This window comes from Salmo salar, chromosome ssa10, assembly GCF_905237065.1.
Source record: "Salmo salar chromosome ssa10, Ssal_v3.1, whole genome shotgun sequence".
Lineage (NCBI taxonomy): Eukaryota > Metazoa > Chordata > Actinopteri > Salmoniformes > Salmonidae > Salmo > Salmo salar.
The window spans coordinates 27,537,695-27,558,053 of record NC_059451.1 but is presented as its reverse complement, the minus strand read 5'-3'; the positions used below and the strand labels follow the sequence as shown (position 1 = coordinate 27,558,053).

The following is a 20,359-nucleotide window of genomic DNA, read 5'->3' as shown; positions in this document are numbered from 1 at the left end:
CAAGTTGTTTACTGTCTATCTTGTAAAACCTAGATCAGTGGTTTTCAACTGGTTTTGCTTGGGGGACCAAATCGAACCAGGTTGTCTCGGTCGTGAGGCATATCGTGGAAAAATAATCATCAAAATACAATCTGCAAAGCTATTTTTAATGCTATATTGATAGTAAATTTATCAGTTATGAGAAAGTTAACAACATTCCCACCTTTTTTTTCAGAGATTAAATGATTAGCCAATGTAAGTCTTATGTTCAGACTGGTCTGTGTGTGTGTGTGTGTGTGTGTGTGTGTGTGTGTGTGTGTGTGTGTGTGTGTGTGTGTGTGTGGAAGAAAAAAAAACTCTGACATCCAGGACCCACTCAGACTACCGTGACCCAAATTTGGCTCTTGACTCACAAGTTGATAATTGCTGACCGAAATCATATAGGTTCAGATACAGTATGTCATGCTGCTGTTGGTTTTCCAAGTGGGAGACTGGTCTATTGGACTGCTTAGTGAAGATGTCTGATTTGAAATGCAAAACCAGTTCAGTGTTGACTGGGTGCCAGCACTTGGCCTGGGTTGTGTCTGACTGCTCTATCAGTGCTTATCCAGAGATCCAAGCTCCTGGCTTGGACCCTACTCCCTCAGCAGGACTGAGTCTCTAACCACTATCACTCTCATCCCAGGCTACTTGGTTCTCTCTGTGCCCAAAGCTCAGCTCAAATTCTTCATTCCCTGTCTTCTCATCTGACCCTCTGTGTCATCTTAGTGGAGTTGAAATTGAGCACTGCTTACTCCCGGGATAATCCTCTCCGTCCTCCCTTTTCTTCCCCTCCGGTTTAATCACACACCAGAGTCGGCCTTAATCTGGCCCTTAATGTGGTGCTGCCAGGGCTGCTCCCATGTGTTGAGCAGTGGGGGTGAGACCAAGAAGCTCAGCCACAGAGAGGGCCAATTTGTCTTTCAATAGACTGGGATAATTTTCCCCATTTCAAAGAGAATGGAGCGAGTGGCTAACCTGGGTGCTATCGAAAGCCTTTGATACTGTGCCTTGTGCAGGGCTATTTGGGTGGCCAAGCCCTGCATATGGAGGCAATGGGAAAGTAATCTCGGCAAGCTCAGTGTATTATCACAGGAACATGAATAGACCCACTGAAGTCGGTGTAATCCTCTTCAGCCAGGCCTGAACGTTCATAGTAATTTCAGCGGTTCGAATACACGAGTCGACAAGGTAAAAAAAAAAAAATCTTTCTGTGCCCTTGAGCAAGGCATTTAACCCTAATTTGCTCCAGGGGCGCTGTACTACTATGGCTGACCCTGTAAAACAACACATTTCACTGCACCTATCCAGTGTATGTGACAATAAAAAATATATATTCACTGCCATTCAAAAGTTTGGGGTCACTTAGAAATATCCTTGTTTTGAAAGAAAAGCAAAAAATTGTCCATTTTAAAATGACATCAAATTGATCAGAAATACAGTGTAGACATTGTTAATGTAAATTACTATTGTAGCTGGAAACGGCAGATTTTTATGGAATATCTACATAGGCGTACAGAGGCCCATTATCAGCAGCCATCACTCCTGTCTTCCAATGGTACATTGTGTTAGCTAATCCAAGTTTATCATTTTTAAAAGGCTAATTGATCATTAGAAAATTGCAAAAGGGTTATGTTAGCACAGCTGAAAACTGTTGTGCTGATTATAGAAGCAATGAAACTGTCCTTTAGACTAGTTGAGTATCTGGCGCATCAGCATTTGTGGGTTCGATTACAGGTTCAAATGGCCAGAAACAAAGAACTTTCTTCTGAAACTCATCAGTCTATTCTTGTTCTGAGAAATGAAGGCTATTCCATGTGTGAAATTGCCAAGAAACTGAAGATCTCGTACAACGCTGTGTACTACTCCCTTCACAGAACAGTGCAAACTGGCTCTAATCAGAATAGAAAGAGGAGTGGGAGGCCCCGGTGCACAACTGATCAAGAGGACAAGTAAAAAAAAAAAAATGTATTTAACCTTTTTATTTAACTAGGCAAGTCAGTTAAGAACAAATTCTTATTTACATGACGGCCTAGGAACAGTGGGTTAACTGCCTTGTTCAGGGGCAGAACGACAGCTTTTTACCTTGTCAGCTCAGGGATTCTATATGGCAACCTGGCCTTCTAGGCAGAGTTCCTCTGTCCAGTGTCTGTGTTGTTCTGCTCATCTTAATCTTTTCTTTTCATTGGCCAGTCTGAGATATGGCTTTTTCTTTGCAACTCTGCCTAAAAGGCCAGCATCCTGGAGTTGCCTCTTCACTGTTGACGTTGAGACTGGTGTTTTGTGGGAACTATTTAATGAAGCTGCCAGTTGAGGACTTGTGAGGTGTCTGTTTCTCAAACTAGACACTCTAATGTACTTGTCCTCTTGCTCAGTTGTGCACCGGGGCTTCCCACTCCTCTTTCTATTCTGATTAGAGCCAGTTTGCACTGTTCTGTGAAGGGAGTAGTACACAGCGTTGTACGAGATCTTCAGTTTCTTGGCAATTTCACACATGGAATAGCCTTCATTTCTCAGAACAAGAATAGACTAACGAGTTTCAGAAGAAAGTTCTTTGTTTCTGGCCATTTTGAGCCTGTAATCGAACCCACAAATACTGATGCGCCAGATACTCAACTAGTCTAAAGAAGGCCAGTTTTATTGCTTCTATAATCAGCACAGTTTACAGCTGTGCTAACATAATTGCAAAAGGGTTTTCCAATGATCAATTAGCCTTTTAAAATGATAAACTTGGATTAGCTAACACAACGTGCCATTGGAACACAGGAGTGATGATTGCTGATAATGGGCCACTGTACGCCTATGTAGATATTGTATTAAAAATCAGCCATTTCCAGCTACAATAGTCATTTACATCATTAACAATGTCTACACTGTATTTCTGATCAATTTGATGTTATTTTAATGGATAAAAAATGTGCTTTTCTTTAAAAAAAATAAGGACCTTTCTAAGTGACCCCAAACTTTTGAACGCTAGTGTGTGTGTATACATGTTTTTTTTTAATCTAGCGTAGCCTAACTATGGAAAAATGTAACGAGTGGCTAATGAAAGGCCAGCTGCTGCTGTATACTGCCTTACAATTTCCATAATATCATGGGGTCTATTGAAATGAGATGTTATATTTTCTGCCTTAGGACTTTTGCTCCGAGTCCCACTTGATCCTGTCAGGCTGATCCTATCATCTCATCTTGGCTGGACTGTGATGCAACGTATGTATACCATTTTGCTTCGTAACTGATGTAATCATCTCTAGGCTTGCGTCTCTACACCACACAGAAGGCACTTGTGTCTCTCCACACAGTGCCATCGTGGAAACCTCACCACACTGTTGTTAACTGCCAACCTTATTAAGGGTGTTTTCACACACAGTTTTGAGCTATAGTTCGAATCAGAGTTTGATTGTTTTCATTTGGTCCAGTTGGTTTCACATTGCCAAATGTCAAACGAACTAAAACTCCTCAACAAAACCAGGTGTCCATACAAGTCATTTGTTTATTGGACAAAAATGCTCATGTTAAATCATCTACGATTTTTATTAGAGGTCGACCAATTATGATTTTTCAACGCCGATACCGATTATTGGAGTACCAAAAAAGCCGATACCGATTAATCGGCCGTTTAAAATGTTTTAATTTTTATTTATTTTTTATTTTATTTTTATTTTTATTTGTAATAATGACAATTACAACAATACTGAATGAACACTTATTTTAACTTAATATAATACATCAATAAAATCAATTTAGCCTCAAATAAATAATGAAACATATTCAATTTGGTTTAAATAATGCAAAAACAAAGTGTTGGAGAAGAAAGTAAAAGTGCAATATGTGCCATGTAAGAAAGCTAACTTTTAAGTTCCTTGCTCAGAACATGAGAACATATGAAAGCTGGTGGTTCCTTTTAACATGAGTCTTCAATATTCCCAGGTAAGAAGTTTTACGTTGTAGGAATTATAGGACTATTTCTCTCTACCATTTCTATTTCATATACCTTTGACTATTGGATGTTCTTATAGGCACTTTAGTATTGCCAGTGTAACAGTATAGCTTCCGTCCCTACCTGGGCTCGAACCAGGAACACATCGACAACAGCCACCCTCGAAGCATCGTTACCCATTGCTCCACAAAAGCCGCGGCCCTTGCAGAGCAAGGGGAACAACTACTCCAAGTCTCAGAGCGAGTGACGTCACCAATTGAAACGCTATTAGCGCGCACCCTGCTAACTAGCTAGCCATTTCACATCGGTTACACCAGCCTAATCTCGGGAGTTGATAGGCTTGAAGTCATAAACAGCTCAATGCTTGAAGCATAGCGAAGAGCTGCTGGCAAACGCACGAAGGTGCTGTTTGAATGAATGCTTACGAGCCTGCTGCTGCCTACCATCGCTCAGTCAGACTGCTCTATCAAATCATAGACTTAATTATAACATAATAACACACAGAAATACGAGCCTTTGGTCATTAATATGGTCGAATCCGGAAACTATCATTTCGAAAACAAAACGTTTTTTCTTTCAGTGAAATACGTAACCGTTCTGTATTTTATCTAACGGGTGGCATCCCTAAGTCTAAATATTGCTGTTACATTTTACAACCTTATGTCATAATTATGTACAATTCTGGCAAATTAACCTCTCTGGGCTAGGCGGGACGAATTCGTCCCACCTACGTAACAGCCAGTTGAATCCTGTGGCGCGATTTTCAAAACCTTTGAAATGCTATTACTTCAATTTCTCAAACATATGACTATTTTACAGCTATTTAAAGACAAGACTCTCGTTAATCTAACCACACTGTCTGATTTCAAAAAGGCTTTACAACGAAAGCAAAACATTAGATTATGTCAGCAGAGTACCAAGCCAGAAATAATCAGACACCCATTTTTCAAGCTAGCATATAATGTCACAAAAACCCAGAAGACAGCTAAATGCAGCACTAACCTTTGATGATCTTCATCAGATGACAACCCTAGGACATTATGTTATACAATACATGCATGTTTTGTTCAATCAAGTTCATATTTATATCAAAAACCAGCTTTTTACATTAGCATGTGACGTTCAGAACTAGCATACCCCCCGCAAACATCCGGCGAATTCACTAACAATTTACTAAATTACTCACGATAAACGTTCACAAAAAGCATAACAATTATTTAAAGAATTATAGATACAGAACTCCTCTATGCACTCGATATGTCCGATTTTTAAAATAGCTTTTTGGTGAAAGCACATTTTGCAATATTCTAAGTACATAGCCCAGGCATCACGGGCTAGCTATTTAGACACCCGGCAAGTTTAGCACTCACCAATATCAGATTTACTATTATAAAAGTTTGATTACCTTTTGTTGTCTTCGTCAGAATGCACTCCCAGGACTGCTACTTCAATAACAAATGTTGGTTTGGTCCAAAATAATCCATCGTTATATCCGAATAGCGCCGTTTTGTTCGTGCGTCCCAGACACTATCTGAAATGGTAAATCAGGGTCGTGCGCATGGTGCAATTCGTGACAAAAAAAATCTAAATATTCCATTACCGTACTTCGAAGCATGTCAACCGCTGTTTAAAATCCATTTTTATGCCATTTTTCTCGTAAAAAAAGCGATAATATTCCGACCGGGAATGTCCATTTAGCTAAACAGAGGAAAGTAAACAAAGCTTTCGGTCGACGCGGGCACGAGCCTGAGTCTCACAGTACTGTAACCAGCCACTACCCAAACGCGCTACTTTTTTCAGCCAGAGCCTGCAAAGCCACAATTCAGCTTTTTACTGCCTTCTGAGACCCTATGGCAGCCGTAGGAAGTGTCACGGGACAGCTAAGATCCTCACTCTTCAATAAACAGAGACAAGAAGAACGACACCTTGTCAGACAGGCCACTTCCTGCATGAAACCTTCTCAGTTTTTTGCCTGCCAAATGAGTTCTGTTATACTCACAGACACCATTCAAACAGTTTTAGAAACTTTAGGGTGTTTTCTATCCATATGTAATAAGTATATGCATATTCTAGTTACTGGGTAGGAGTGGTAACCAGATTAAATCGGGTACGTTTTTTATCCGGCGGTGTAAATACTGCCCCCTAGCCCTAACGGGTTAATTACGGTCTTTGTTAGGAATAAATGGACTTCACACAGTTCGCAACGAGCCAGGCGGCCCAAACTGCTGCATATACCCTGACTGCTTGCACGGAACGCAAGAGAAGTGACACAATTTCCCTAATTATAACAAATTCATGTTAACAGGTAATATTAACTAAATATGCAGGTTTAAAAATATATACTTGTGTATTGATTTTAAAGAAAGGCATTGATGTTTATGGTTAGGTTTGGTGCAACGACAGTGCTAAATCATCACCCGTTTGGCAAAGTTGGCTGTGATTCGATGAGAAATTAACAGGCACCGCATCGATTATATGCAACGCTGGACACGCTAGATAAACTAGTAATATCATCAACCATGTGTAGTTAACTAATGATTATGTGAAGCTTGATTGATTTTTCTAAGTTTAATGCTAGCTAGCAACTTAACTTGGCTTCTGGCTGCCCTCGAGTAACAGGTTGTCAGCCTGCCATGCAGGCTCCTCGTGGAGTGCAATGTAAGGCAGGTGGTTAGAGCGTTGGACTAGTAACCGAAGGTTGCAGAAACGAATCCCCAAGCTGACAAGGTAAAAATCTGTCATTCTGCACCTGAACAAGGCAGTTAACCCACCGTTCCTAGGCCGTCATTGAAAATAAGAATGTGTTCTTAACTGACTTGCCTAGTTAAATAAAGGTGTAAAAAAATAATTGGGGGGCCAAATCCGTGTCCAAAAATACCGATTTCCGATTGTTAGGAAAACTTGAAATCGGCCCTAATTAATCGGCCATTACGATTAATCGGTCGACCTCTAATTATTATGAAGCGCTACTTGTGTGTCCCCATCGTCATATTACTTTTTCAACAACATGTGGGAGGAAACCGCGCAATAGCCGCTCTAACTGTGAAGTGAATAGCCTATATTCAGTAGCCTATAGCCTCCGTCTCCCCTAGTCTGCATCGGATGCGCTCATAAATGCGCTGCTATACGGTTAAATCCGTATGAATTTAATCACTTTTTGACAGCACCCCTTTTGATTTGAACGAAACCTTGCATAAATATTTGCCTGTTGTAGAAGTGAACAGAAAGTTACTCTTTGGACCTGAATGCCAAGACATCTAAGAGAGAAAATTGACCTATTTTGCGTACCCCACCATACCATGAAACATCTTCATCACTGGAAAATATAAATGGTTGAGATTTGATATCATTTAAAAGCTTACAAACAAGGTTGTCAAACAATTTTATAATGTTTATAACAATTAGAATATTTGAACCTTATGTCAATTCTCTAAAAACACATGAACCTCAATGTTTTTCATATTTGCATATGTTGTAGCTTAGACCTTTCTTTACATCCTGGGTTTTTTGTGTTGTGCCCACCATCGGTTGAGAAACAACATGCTCTTGAATACAGGGTGGGTGTCGTGTTTTGGCTGATAAATGTACTAAAATTGAAATTTCAGCTTTCAAATGGTACCACAAAAAGAGGTACACACATCAGAGAATGTTGAGTTGAATGGGAATAGCTGTTTTGAAATAACCATCAACCCTCCAAAAGAAACTTATTGAAATCATATAAATATATGTATTGCTTGTAACTGTTTCGGGTAATGCAAGTTCTTGTGCTGTTAGGGGAATAACCTATGTGTAAATGTAATCTGTTGCTGTATTTTTTTGTTATCCGTGATGGTTTTGTTTGTCTTGTGTAGTTTCTTAATCATTGTACCTTTACTCTGTGTAAACATGTATACGCAGGGCCCAGCTGTAAAAGAGACCTTGGTCTCAGTCGGTGTTCCTTGTTGAAATAAAGGTATAATAATAGAATAGATATGACCATTAAGTTGATATTCGATGGTGGGTGGACCGGCCTCCATCTTTATGGTACTAATTATACTGAATAAAAATATAAACGCAACATGCAACTATTTCATTGATTTTACTGAGTTATAGTTCATATAAGGAAATCAGTCAATTGATATCAATTCATTAGGCCCAAATCTATGGATTTCACATGACTGGCAGGGGAGCCAGGCCCAGCCAATCCCAATGAATTTTTCCCCAAAAAAGGGTTTTATTACAGACATAAATACTCTTCAGTTTCATCAGCTGTCCGGGTGGCTTGTCTCAGACAATCCCGCAGGTGAAGAAGCTGGATGTGGAGGTAGTGGGCTGGCGTGGTTACACATGGTCTGCGGTTGTGAGGCCGGTTGATCATAGTGCCAAATTCTCTGAAACGACATTTGAGGCGGTTTTTGGTAGAGAAATGAACATTACATTTTCTGGCAACAGCTCTAATGGACATTCCTGTAATCAGCATGCCAATTGCTCAACTTGAGACATATGTGGTGTTGTGTGACACAACTTCATATTTTAGAGTGGCCTTTTATTGCCCCCAGCACAAGGTGCACCTGTGTAATGATCATGCTATTTAATCAGCTTCTTGATATGCCACAACTGGCAGGTGGATGGATTATCTTGGCAAAGGAGGAATATCCACGATCAGGGATGTAAACAAATATTTGCGCACAATGTTAGAGACGCTTTTTGTGCATATGGAAAAATTCAGTCATCTTTTATTTCAGCTCATGAAACATAGAACCAACACTACATGTTGTGTTTTTATATTTTTGTTCAGTATAGAAATAATAATGTACATTTTCATGGCGTACCAGCTAAGTCACTGTGGTCTGAAGTTATAGGTCCATTCTATGAATTCTATTTCTATGATTGAAATGAGGCCCACTCTGTATTCAAGAGCATGTGTCTCAACCAATGGTCTAAGCTACAACAATGTGAAATAAATCAGTTTACACATCTTTTTATAATTGATGTTAAAGGTTAAGTGTCGTCATTTTTATAGAATAATTTTTTAAGATACGTTTGGTCATGTAGCGTATGTGGACCATGTGCTCGTCGAACATCTCATTCCAAAATCATGGGCATTCGTATGGAGTTGGTGCTGCATTTGCTGCTATAACAGCCTCCACTCTTCTTGGAAGGCTTTCCACTAGATGTTGGAACATTGCTGCAGGTACCTGCTTCCATTCAGCCGCTAGCATTGGTGAGGTCGGGCACTGATGTTGGGCGATTAGGCCTGGCTCGCAGTCGGCGTGCCAATTCATCCCAAAGGTGTTCGATGGGGTTGAGGTCAGGGCTCTGTGCAGGCCAGTCAAGTTCGTCCACACCGATCTCGACAAACCATTTCTGTATGGACCTCGCTTTGTGTACGGGGGCATTGACATGCTGAAACAGGAAAGGGCCTTCCCTAAACTGTTGCCACAAAGTTGGAAGCACAGAATCATCTAGAATGTCGTTATAGGCTGTAGCATTAAGATTTCCCTTCACTGGAACTAAGGGGCCTAGCCCAAACCATGAAAAACAACCCCAGACCATTTTTTCCCTCCTCCTCCAAACTTTACTGTTGGCACTATGCATTGGGGCAGGTAGAATTCTCCTGGCATCCGCCAAACCCAGATTCGTCTCTCGAACTTCCAGATGGTGAAGCGTGATTCATCACTCCAGAGAATGCGTTTCCCCTGCTCCAGAGTCCAATGGCGGCGATCTTTACACCACTCCAGCCGATGCTTGGCATTGCGCATGGTGATCTTAGACTTGTGTGTGGCTGCTCAGCCATGGAAACCCATTTTATGAAGCTCTCGACGAACAGTTCTTGTGCTGACGTTGCTTCCAATGGCAGTTTGGAACTCAGTAGTGAGTGTTGCAACCAAGGATAGACAAATTTTATATGCTTCAGCACTTGGCGGTTCCGTTCTGTGAGCTTGTGTGGCCTACCACTTCGCGGCTGAGCCTTTGTTGCTCCTAGACGTTTCCACTTCACAATAACAGCACGGGGCAGCTCTAGCAGGGCAGAAATTTGACGAACTGACTTGTTGGAAAGGTGGCATCCTATGACGGTGCCATGTTGAAAGTCACTGAACTCTTCAATAAGGCCATTCTACTGCCAATTTTTGTCTATGGAGGTTGTATGGCTGTTTGCTTGATTTTATACACCTGTCAGAAACGGCTGTGGCAGAAATACCCGACTCAATTAATTTGAAGGGGTGTCCACATAGTGTGCGTATGTAAACTCAGCAAAAAAAGAAACGTCACCTTTTCAGGACCCTGTCTTTCAAAGATATTTTGTAAAAATCCAAATATAGATCTTCTTTGTTAACCTCTCTGGGTCCCACCCTAGTCAACAGCCAGTGGAATCCCGTGGCGCGATATTAAAATACATTAGAAATGCTATTATTTCAATTTGTCAAACATATGACTATTTTACACCATTTTAAAGACAAGACTCTCGTTAATCTAACCACACTGTCCGATTTCAAAAAGGCTTTACAACGAAAGAAAAACATTAGATTATGTCAGCAGAGTACCCAGCCAGAAATAATCAGACACCCAATTTTCAAGCTAGCATATAATGTCACAAAAACCAAAACCACAGCTAAATGTAGCACTAACCTTTGATGATCTTCATCAGATGACACTCCTAGGACATTATACAATACATGCATGTTTTGTTCAATCAAGTTCATATTTATATCAAAAAACAGCTTTTTACATTAGCATGTGACTAGCATTCCCACCGAACACTTCCGGTGAATTTACTAAATTACTCACGATAAACGTTCACAAAAAATATAACAATTATTTTAAGAATTATAGATACAGAACTCCTCTATGCACTCGCTATGTCCGATTTTAAAATAGCTTTTCGGTGAAAGCACATTTTGCAATATTCTGAGTAGATAGCTAGCCTGTGATGGCCGGGCTATTTTGACACCCCCCAATTTGGTACTCACCAAACTCAGATTTACTATAAGAAAAATTGGATTACCTTTGCTGTTCTTCGTCAGAATGCACTCCCAGGACTGCTACTTCAACAACAAATGTTGGTTTGGTTCCAAATAATCCATAGTTATATCCAAATAGCGGCATTTTGTTCGTGCGTTCAAGACACTATCCGAAGGGTAAAGAAGGGTGACGCGCCCGGCGCGTTTCGTGACAAAAAATTTCAAAATATTCCATTACCGTACTTCGAAGCATGTCAAACGCTGTTTAAAATAAATTTTTATGCGATTTTTTTATTGTAAAAAAGCGATAATATTCCGACCGGGAGTCGTTATTTTCGTTCAAAGACAGAGAAAGTAAAATGGACTCTTCACGTGCACGCGCTCGCCCGTCTCATTGTTCTCAGATCGACCACTTACCAAATGCGCTACTGTTTTTCAGCCTGAGACTGGAGAGTCATCATTCAACGTTCTGGCGCCTTCTGAGAGCCTATGGGAGCCTTCGAAAATGTCACGTTACAGCAGAGATCCTTTGTTTTGGATAGAGATGACAAAGAAGGCCAAGAAATGGTCAGAGAGGGCGCTTCCTGTTTGGAATCTTCTCAGGTTTTGGCCTGCCATATGAGTTCTGTTATACTCAGACACCATTCAAACAGTTTTAGAAACTTTAGGGTGTTTTCTATCCAAAGCCAATAATTATATGCATATTCTAGTTACTGGGCAGGAGTAGTAACCAGATTAAATCGGGTACGTTTTTTATCCGGCCGTGCAAATACTGCCCCCTATCCCCAACAGGTTAAGGGTTTAAACACTGTTTTCAATGTTTGTTCAATGAACCATACACAATTAATGAACACGCACCTGTGGAACGGTCATTGACCTGTTAGGGCTAGGGGGCAGTATTGACACGGCTGGATAAAAAACGTACCCGATTTAATCTGGTTACTACTCCTGCCCAGTAACTAGAATATGCATATAATTATTGGCTTTGGATAGAAAACACCCTAAAGTTTCTAAAACTGTTTGAATGGTGTCTGTGAGTATAACAGAACTCCTATGGCAGGCCAAAACCTGAGAAGATTTCAAGCAGGAAGTGGCCTGTCTGAGAAGTAGTGTTTCATCTTGGCTCTTTTTATTGAAGACTCAGGATCTGTGCAATAACGTGACACTTCCTAGGTCTTCCATAGGGTCTCAGAGCCCGGGAAAAAGTTGAACGATATCGAGGCAGGCTCTGGCTGAAACACTTTATCGCTTTTGGCAAGTGGCCACTCAGAGTACTATGGGCTTAGGCGCGTGCCCGCTTCGACCGAATGCTTTATTTTCCTTTGTCTGTTTATCTAAACGCAGATTCCCGGTTGGAATATTATCGCTTTTTTTATGAGAAAAATTGCATAAAAATTGATTTTAAACAGCGGTTGACATGCTTCGAAGTACGGTAATGGAATATTTAGAATTCTTTTGTCACGAATTGCGCCATGCTCGTCACCATTATTTAGCCTTTAGGATAGTGTCTAGAACGCACGAACAAAACGCCGCTGTTTGGATATAACGATGGATTATTTTGGACCAAACCAACATTTGTTATTGAAGTAGAAGTCCTGGGAGTGCATTCTGACGAAGACAGCAAAGGTAATAACATTTTTCTTATAGTAAATCTGACTTTGATGAGTGCTAAACCTGCTGGGTGTCTAAATAGCTAGCCCTGTGATGCCGGGCTATCTACTGAGAATATTGCAAAATGTGCTTTCACCGAAAAGCTATTTTAAAATCGGACATATCGAGTGCATAGAGGAGTTCTGTATCTATAATTCTTAAAATAATTGTTATGCTTTTTGTGAACGTTTATCGTGAGTAATTTAGTAAATTCACCGGCAGTGTTCGGTGGGAATGCTATTCACACGCTAGTCACATGCTAATGTAAAAAGCTGGTTTTTGATATAAATATGAACTTGATTGAACAAAACATGCATGTATTGTATAACATAATGTCCTAGGGTTGTCATCTGATGAAGATCATCAAAGGTTAGTGCTGCATTTAGCTGTGGTTTGGGTTTATGTGACATTATATGCTAGCTTGAAAAATGGGTGTCTGATTATTTCTGGCTGGGTATTCTGCTGACATAATCTAATGTTTTGCTTTCGTTGTAAAGCCTTTTTGAAATCGGACAGTGTGGTTAGATTAACGAGAGTCTTGTCTTTAAAATGGTGTAAAATAGTCATATTTTTGAAAAATTGAAGTAATAGCATATCTAAGGATTTGAATAACGCGCCACTGGATTCAACTGGCTGTTGAGTAGGTGGGATGCAAGCGTCCCACCTAGCCCATAGAGGTTAAGACACTAACAGCTTACAGATGGTAGGCAATTAAGGTCACAGTTATGAAAACTTAGGACACTAAAGAGGCTTTTCTACTGACTCTGAAAAACACCAAAAGAAAGATGCCCAGCGTCCCTGCTCATCTGTGCAGCATGCCTAAGGCACGTTCACAAGGAGGCATGAGGACTGCAGATGTGGCCAGGACAATAAATTGCAGTGTCCATACTGTGAGACGCCTAAGACGTCTCTACAGGGAGACAGGACGGACAGCTGATCGTCCTCGCAGTGGCAGACCACGTGTAACAACACCTGCACAGGATCGGCACATCCGAACATCACACCTGCGGGACAGGTACAGGATGGCAACAACTGCCCGAGTTACACCAGGAACGCACAATCCCTCCATCAGTGCTCAGACTGTGCGCAATAAGCTGAGAGAGGCTGAACTGAGGGCTTGTAGGCTTGTTGTAAGGCAGGTCCTCACCAGACATCACCAGCAACAACGTCGCCTATGGGCACAAACCCACCATCGCTGGACCAGACAGGACTGTCAAAAAGTGCTCTTCACTGAGGAGTTGTGGTTTTGTCTCACCAGGGGTGATGGTCGGATTTGCGTTTATCGTCGAAGAAATGAGCGTTACACCGAGGCCTGTACTGTGGAGCGGGATCGATTTGGAGGTGGCGGGTCCGTCATGGTCTGGGGCTGTGTGTCACAGCATCATCGGACTGAACTTGTTGTCATTGCAGGCAATCTCAACGCTGTGCGTTACAGGGAAGACATCATCCTCCCTCATGTAGTACCCTTCCTGCAGGCTCATCCTGACATGACCCTCCCGCATGACAATGCCACCATGCACAGAATGAGCAGTATGGCTGATTTCCTGCAAGACAGGAATGTCTGTGTTATGCCATGACCAGCTAAGAGCCCGGATCTCAATCCCATTGAGCACGTCTTGGATCGGAGGGTGAGGGCTAGGGCCATTCCCCCCAGAAATCTCCGGGAACTTGCAGGTGCTCTGGTGGAAGAGTGGGTTAACATCTCACAGCAAGAACTGGCAAAACTGGTGCAGTCCCTGAGGTGGAGATGTACTGCAGTACCTAATGCAACTGGTTGCTACACCAGATACTGACTGTTATTTTTGATTTTTGCCCCCCCCCATGTCTGTGGAACTTGTTCAGTTTGCCTCAGTTGTTGAATCTTATATTCATACAAATATTTTCACATGTTAAGTTTGCTGAAAATAAACGCAGTTGACAGTGAGAGGACGTTTCTTGTTTTGCTGAGTTTGTGTGTGTGTGCGTGTGTGTGTGTTATATATCACACTCAGTTGAAGTCGGAAGTTTACATACACCTTAGCCGAATACATTTAAACTCAGATTTTCACAATTCCTGACATTTAATCCAAGTTCCCTGTTTTCGGTTAGTTAGGATCACCACTTTATTTTACGAATGTGAAATGTCAGAATAATATTAGAGAGAGTGATTTATTTCATATTTTCTTTCATCACACTCACAGTGGGTCAGAAGTTCACATACAGTCAATTGGAATTTGGTAGCATTGCCTTTAAATTGTTCAACTTGGGTCAAACGTTTCAGGTAGCCTTCCACAAGCTTCCCACAATAAGTTGGGTGAATTTTGTCCCATTCCTCCTGACAGAGCTGGTGTAACTGGTCAGGTTTGTAGGCCTCCTTGTTCGCGCACGCTTTTTCAGTTCTACCCACAAATTGTCTATAGGATTGAGGTCAGGGCTTTGTGATGGCCACTCCTTTGACTTTGTTGTTCTTAAGCCATTTTTGCCACAGCTATGGAAGTTTGCTTGAGGTCATTGTCCATTTAGAAGACCCATTTGCGTCTAAGCTTTAACTTCCTGACTGATGTCTTGAGATGTTGCTTCAATATATCCACATAATTTTCCTCCCTCATGATGCAATCTATTTTGTGAAGTGCACCAGTCCCTCCCACACAACATGATGCTGCCACCCCCGTGCTTCACAGTTCGGGCGATGTTCTTTGGCTTGCAAGCCTCCCACTTTTTCCTCCAGACATAACGATGGTCATTATGGCCAAACAGTTCTATTTTTGTTTCATCAGACCAGAGGATATTTCTCTAAAAAGTACGATCTTTGTCCCCAAGTGCAGTTGCAAACCGTAGTCTGGCTTTTTTATGGCGGTTTTGGAGCAGTGGCTTCTTCCTTGCTGAGCGGCCTTTCAGGTTATGTCGATATAGGACTCGTTTTACTGTGGCTATAGATACTTTTGAACCTGTTTCCTCCAGCATCTTCACAAGGTCCTTTGCTGTTTTTCTGGGATTGATATGCACTTTTCGCACTAAAGTACGTTCATCTCTAGGAGACCGACCACGTCTCCTTTCTGAGTGGTATGACCGCTGCGTGGTCCCATGGTGTTTATACTTGTCTACTATTGTTTGTACAGATGAACGTGGTACATTCAGGAATTTGGAAATTGCTCCCAAGGATGAACCAGACTTGTGGAGGTCTACAATTTTCTTTCTGAGGTATTGGCTGATATCTTTCGATTTTCTCCGTGATGTTAAGCAAAGAGGCACTGAGTTTGAAGGTAGGCCTTGAAATACATCCACAGGTACACCTCAAATTGACTCAAATGGTGTCAATTGGCCTACCAGAAGCTTCTAAAGCCATGACACAATTTTTTTGAATTTTCCAAGCTGATAAAAGGCACAGTCAACTTAGTGTATGTAAACTTCTTTAAACCACTGGAATTGTGATACAGTGAAAAGTAAGTGAAATCATCTGTCTGTAAACAATTGTTGGGAAAATTACTTGTCATGCACAACGTAGATGTCCTAACCGACTTGCCAAAACTATAGTTTGTTAATTAACAAGAAATTTGTGGAGTGATTGAAAAATGGAGTTTTAATGACTCAAATCAAAGTTTATTTGTCACGTGTGACGAATACAACAGGTGTAGTAGACCTTACAGTGAAATGCTTACTTACAGGCTCTAACCAATAATGCAAAAAAAATTGTTAGGTGAACAATATGTAAGTAAAGAAATAAAATAACAGTAAAAAGACAGGCTATATACAGTAGCGAGGCTACATACAGACACCGGTTAGTCAGGCTGATTGAGGTAGTATGTACATGAGTGTATAGTTAAACTATGCATGTATGATAAACAGAGCGTAGCAGCAGCGTAAAAATAGGGGTGTGTTGGGTGGGGGGCACACAATGCAAATGGTCCGGGTAGCCATTTGATTACCTGTTCAGGAGTCTTATGGCTTGGGGGTTAAAACTGTTGTTGAGCCTTTTTGTCCTAGACTTGGCACTCCAATACCTCTTACAATGTGGTAGTAGAGAGAACAGTCTATGACTGGGGTGGCTGGGGTCTTTGACAATTTTTAGGGCCTTCCTCTGACACCGCCTGGTGTAGAGGTCCTGGATGGCAGGCAGCTTAGCCCCAGTGATGTACTGGGCTGTTCGCACTACCCTCTGTAGGGCCTTGCGGTCAGAGGCAGAGCAATTGCCGTACCAGGAAGTGATGCAACCAGTTAGGATGCTCTCGATGTTGCAGCTGTAGAACCTTTTGAGAATCTCAGGACCCATGCCAAATCTTTTTAGTTTCCTGAGGGGGAATAGGCTTTGTCGTGCCCTCTTCACGACTGTCTTGGTGTGTTTGGACTATTCTAGTTTGTTGTTGATGTGGACACCAAGGAACTTGAAGCTCTCAACCTGCTCCACTACATTCCCGTCAATGAGAATGGGGGCATGCTCGGTCCTCCATTTCCTGTAGTCCTCAATCATCATCTTTGTCTTGGTTACGTTGAGGGATAGGTGGTTATTCTGGCACCACCCGGCCAGGTCTCTGACCTCCTCCCTATAGGCTGTCTCGTCATTGTCGGTGATCAGGCCTACCACTGTTGTGTCATCTGCAAACTGAATGATGGTGTTGGAGTCGTGCCTGGCCATGCAGTCGTGGGTGAACAGGGAGTACAGGAGGGGACTGTGCACGCACCCCTGTGGAGCTCCAGTGTTGAGGATCAGCATGGCAGATGTGTTGCTACCTACCCTCACCACCTGGGGGCAGCCCGTCATGAAGTCCAGGATCCAGTTGCAGAGGGAGGTGTTTAGTCCCAGGATCCTTAGCTTAGTGATGAGCTTTGAGGGTACTATGGTGTTGAATGCTGAGCTGTAGTCAATGAATAGCATTCTCACATAAGTGTTCCTTTTGTCCAGGTGGGAAAGGGCAGTGTGGAGTGCAATAGAGATTGCATCATCTGTGGATCTGTTTGGGCCGTATGCAAATTGGAGTGGGTCTAGGGTTTCTTGGATAATGGTGTTGTGGGCCATTACCAACCTTTCAAGGCACTTCATGGCTACGGACCTGAGTGCTACGGGTCTGTAGTCATTTAGGCAGGTTTCCTTTGTGTTCTTGGGCACAGGGACTATGGTGGTCTGCTTAAAACATGTTGGTATTACAGACTCAATCAGGGACATGTTGAAAATGTCAGTGAAGACACCTGCCAGTTGGTCAGCACATGCCCGGAGCACACGTCCTGGTAATCCGTCTGGCCCTGCAGCCTTGTGTATGTTGACCTGGTTAAAGGTCTTACTCACGTCGGCTACAAAGAGAGTGGTCACACAGTCGTCCAGAACAGCTGATGCTCTCATGCATGCCTCAAGTGTTGCTTGCCTCGAAGTGAGCATAGAAGTGTTTTAGCTCCTCTGGTAGGCTCGTGTCACTGGACAGCTCGCGGCTGTGCTTCCCTTTGTAGTCTGTAATAGTTTGCAAGCCCTGCCACATACGACGAGCGTCGGAGCCGGTGTAGTACTATTCAATCTTAGCCCCGTATTGACGCTTTGCCTGTGTGATGGTTCGTTGCAGGACATAGCAGGATTTCCTGTAAGCTTCATGGTTAGAGTCCCGCACCTTGAAAGCGGCAGCTCTACCCTTTAGCTCAGTGCGGATGTTGCCTGTAATCCGTGGCTTCTGGTTGGGGTATGTACGTACAGTAACTGTGGTGACGACGTCCTCGATGCACTTATTGATTGTCGAGTGTAGGTCTTTCAGAGCATGCAGTTGCATGGTTTGTTAACTATCTGTCTGATAGAACTCAGTGCACTCAATTTGATGGGCTTAGGTCTGTTAAATTGTCTGTCTTTAATGGTGTGCCCCAAGGCTCTGTACTCGGTCCTATCTTATTCACTATTTATATAAATAATTTAGACAAAAAATGTCCAAAATGCACAACTTCATTTTTATGCTGATGATACTGTTATTTACTGTTGTGCTTCATCTCTTACAAAAGCTTTCCAGAACTTGCAAACTTCTTTTTATACTGTTCAACATACCTTGTGTCAATTGAAGCTTATCCTCAATACTGACAAAACTAAACTACTGGTGTTTTCTAAAGCAAGAAATAGACCTCTGAACCTTTCACCTATTGCTACCTGTCAGGGCAAGGAGATTGAGGTTGTAACCTCGTATAAATATCTTGGAATTTTGATTGATGATGGCCTCTCTTTTAAAATGCATATTCAACATCTTACTAAAAAATTGAAGCTGAAATTAGGATTTTATTTTCGGAATAAGGCTTGTTTTTCTTTTGAAGCCAGAAGGAGGCTAGTATCATTTACATTTATGCCTTTACTTGACTATGGGGATATTTTATATATGAATGCTTCCGCTCAGTGTTTAAGATCAATTGACACCCTTTAGCATGGCACTTTGAGATTTATTTTAAATTGAAAAACCCTTACGCACCACTGCACTTTGTATACCAGGGTTGGCTGGCCTTCTCTAGTCACTCGTAGGCTCAGTCACTGGTATACTTTTATTTACAAAGCCATTTTGGGTTTACTACCTTTTTTATTTGGGCATTTTTATTGTTCAGAAATGTGGTGGGTACTCTCTTTGTTCGCGGGACTTTATCCTGCTAACTGTTCCAAATGTCCGAACTGAATTTGGTAAAAGGGCTTTTATGTACTCTGCACCATTGTCATGGAATGCCTTACAAAATACTTTTAAACTGGAAGAACTTGTCCCGATTGGTATTTTTAAATCACTGATGAATGATCTTGAGACTGATTCCCTGACATGTCAATGTTTTTAATTTGTTGTTTTTGATTTTGATATATTGTGAATTCTATGGTTTTTACTAGATTACTTGTAGTTTTTCATGTTGTTTGTCTGTAATTTTTGTAATGACTTGGCGCTGCCTACCTTGGCCAGGGCGCTCTTGAAAAAGAGATGATAAATCTCAATGAGCCCTTCCTGGTTAAATAAAGGTTAAATAAAATTAAACAAAATTGATAAAGCCAGTGACTTATGTGGTGTACTCCTCAATGCCATCGGAAGAATCCCGGAACATGTTCCAGTCTGTGATAACAAAACAGTCCTGTAGTTTAGCATCTGCTTCATCTGACCACTTTTTTTATAGACCGAGTCACTGGTGATTCCTGCTTGAATTTTTTTCTTGTAAGCAGGAATCGGGAGGATAGAGTTGTGGTCGGATTTATCAAACTAAGTGTATGTAAACTTCCGACTTCAGCTGTGTGTGTGTGTATTATCAAATAGCTTGACAACCCTGTTTTTGTGAGCTTTAAAATGATATCCAACTCCACCATTTGTCTTTTCCAGTGACTAAGAAATGGATGTCTCATGGTATGCCAAATGGGTAAACTTTGAGCACTTTTATCTCCTGAATGTTTTGGCATTCAGGTCCAAAAAGTCACTTTCTGACCACTTCTTCCATGGGCAAACATTTAAGGAAAGTTTTCTTTAAATCAAAGGGTATGCAGTTATTGAATTCAAATGGATTTACCCATATTTATGCTGCATTTAATTAAATGTTCTCTGTCAAACAACCAATAATACTGCGCGACTGGTTCTTTTCCTGTGTTTGGTCCGGACTGCGTTCTCACCTGCAGCAAAACGCACCATGGTACGAATTGAATCTGAGTGAACCACGGTGCGTTTAGTGCTCTCCTGAGTGTGAATAGTGTTCACACCAGTCCAAACTAAGTGGGTAAACGCACCAGAGTAAAGAAAAACTGCTCAAAACCAATTCGGTGTGAAACCCCCCCTAAAACCAGAAAGCTCAGACTCATCTTATTAAATATTTACCACCGCTTGAACCTGTGTCATCACCTGGATCCTGGCTAGGT

General features: G+C 41.7%; 1 protein-coding gene across 4 annotated transcripts in view; it reads left to right on the top strand.

Moving 5' to 3' along the window:
* Positions 1–20,359, top strand: part of LOC106613905 (tyrosine-protein kinase ABL2) — a 43,679-nt gene that overhangs the window by 3,829 nt on the left and 19,491 nt on the right. For 3 of the 4 annotated variants that reach the window (XM_014216666.2, XM_014216662.2, XM_014216667.2), the window contains exon 2: positions 3,154–3,228. The exons of the other annotated variant lie outside the window; for it this stretch is intronic. In XM_014216666.2, the coding sequence (XP_014072141.1) occupies positions 3,222–3,228 (7 nt within the window). In that variant the 5' untranslated portion in view covers positions 3,154–3,221. The remainder of the gene's footprint in view (positions 1–3,153; positions 3,229–20,359) is intronic. 4 annotated transcript variants of the gene reach the window in all.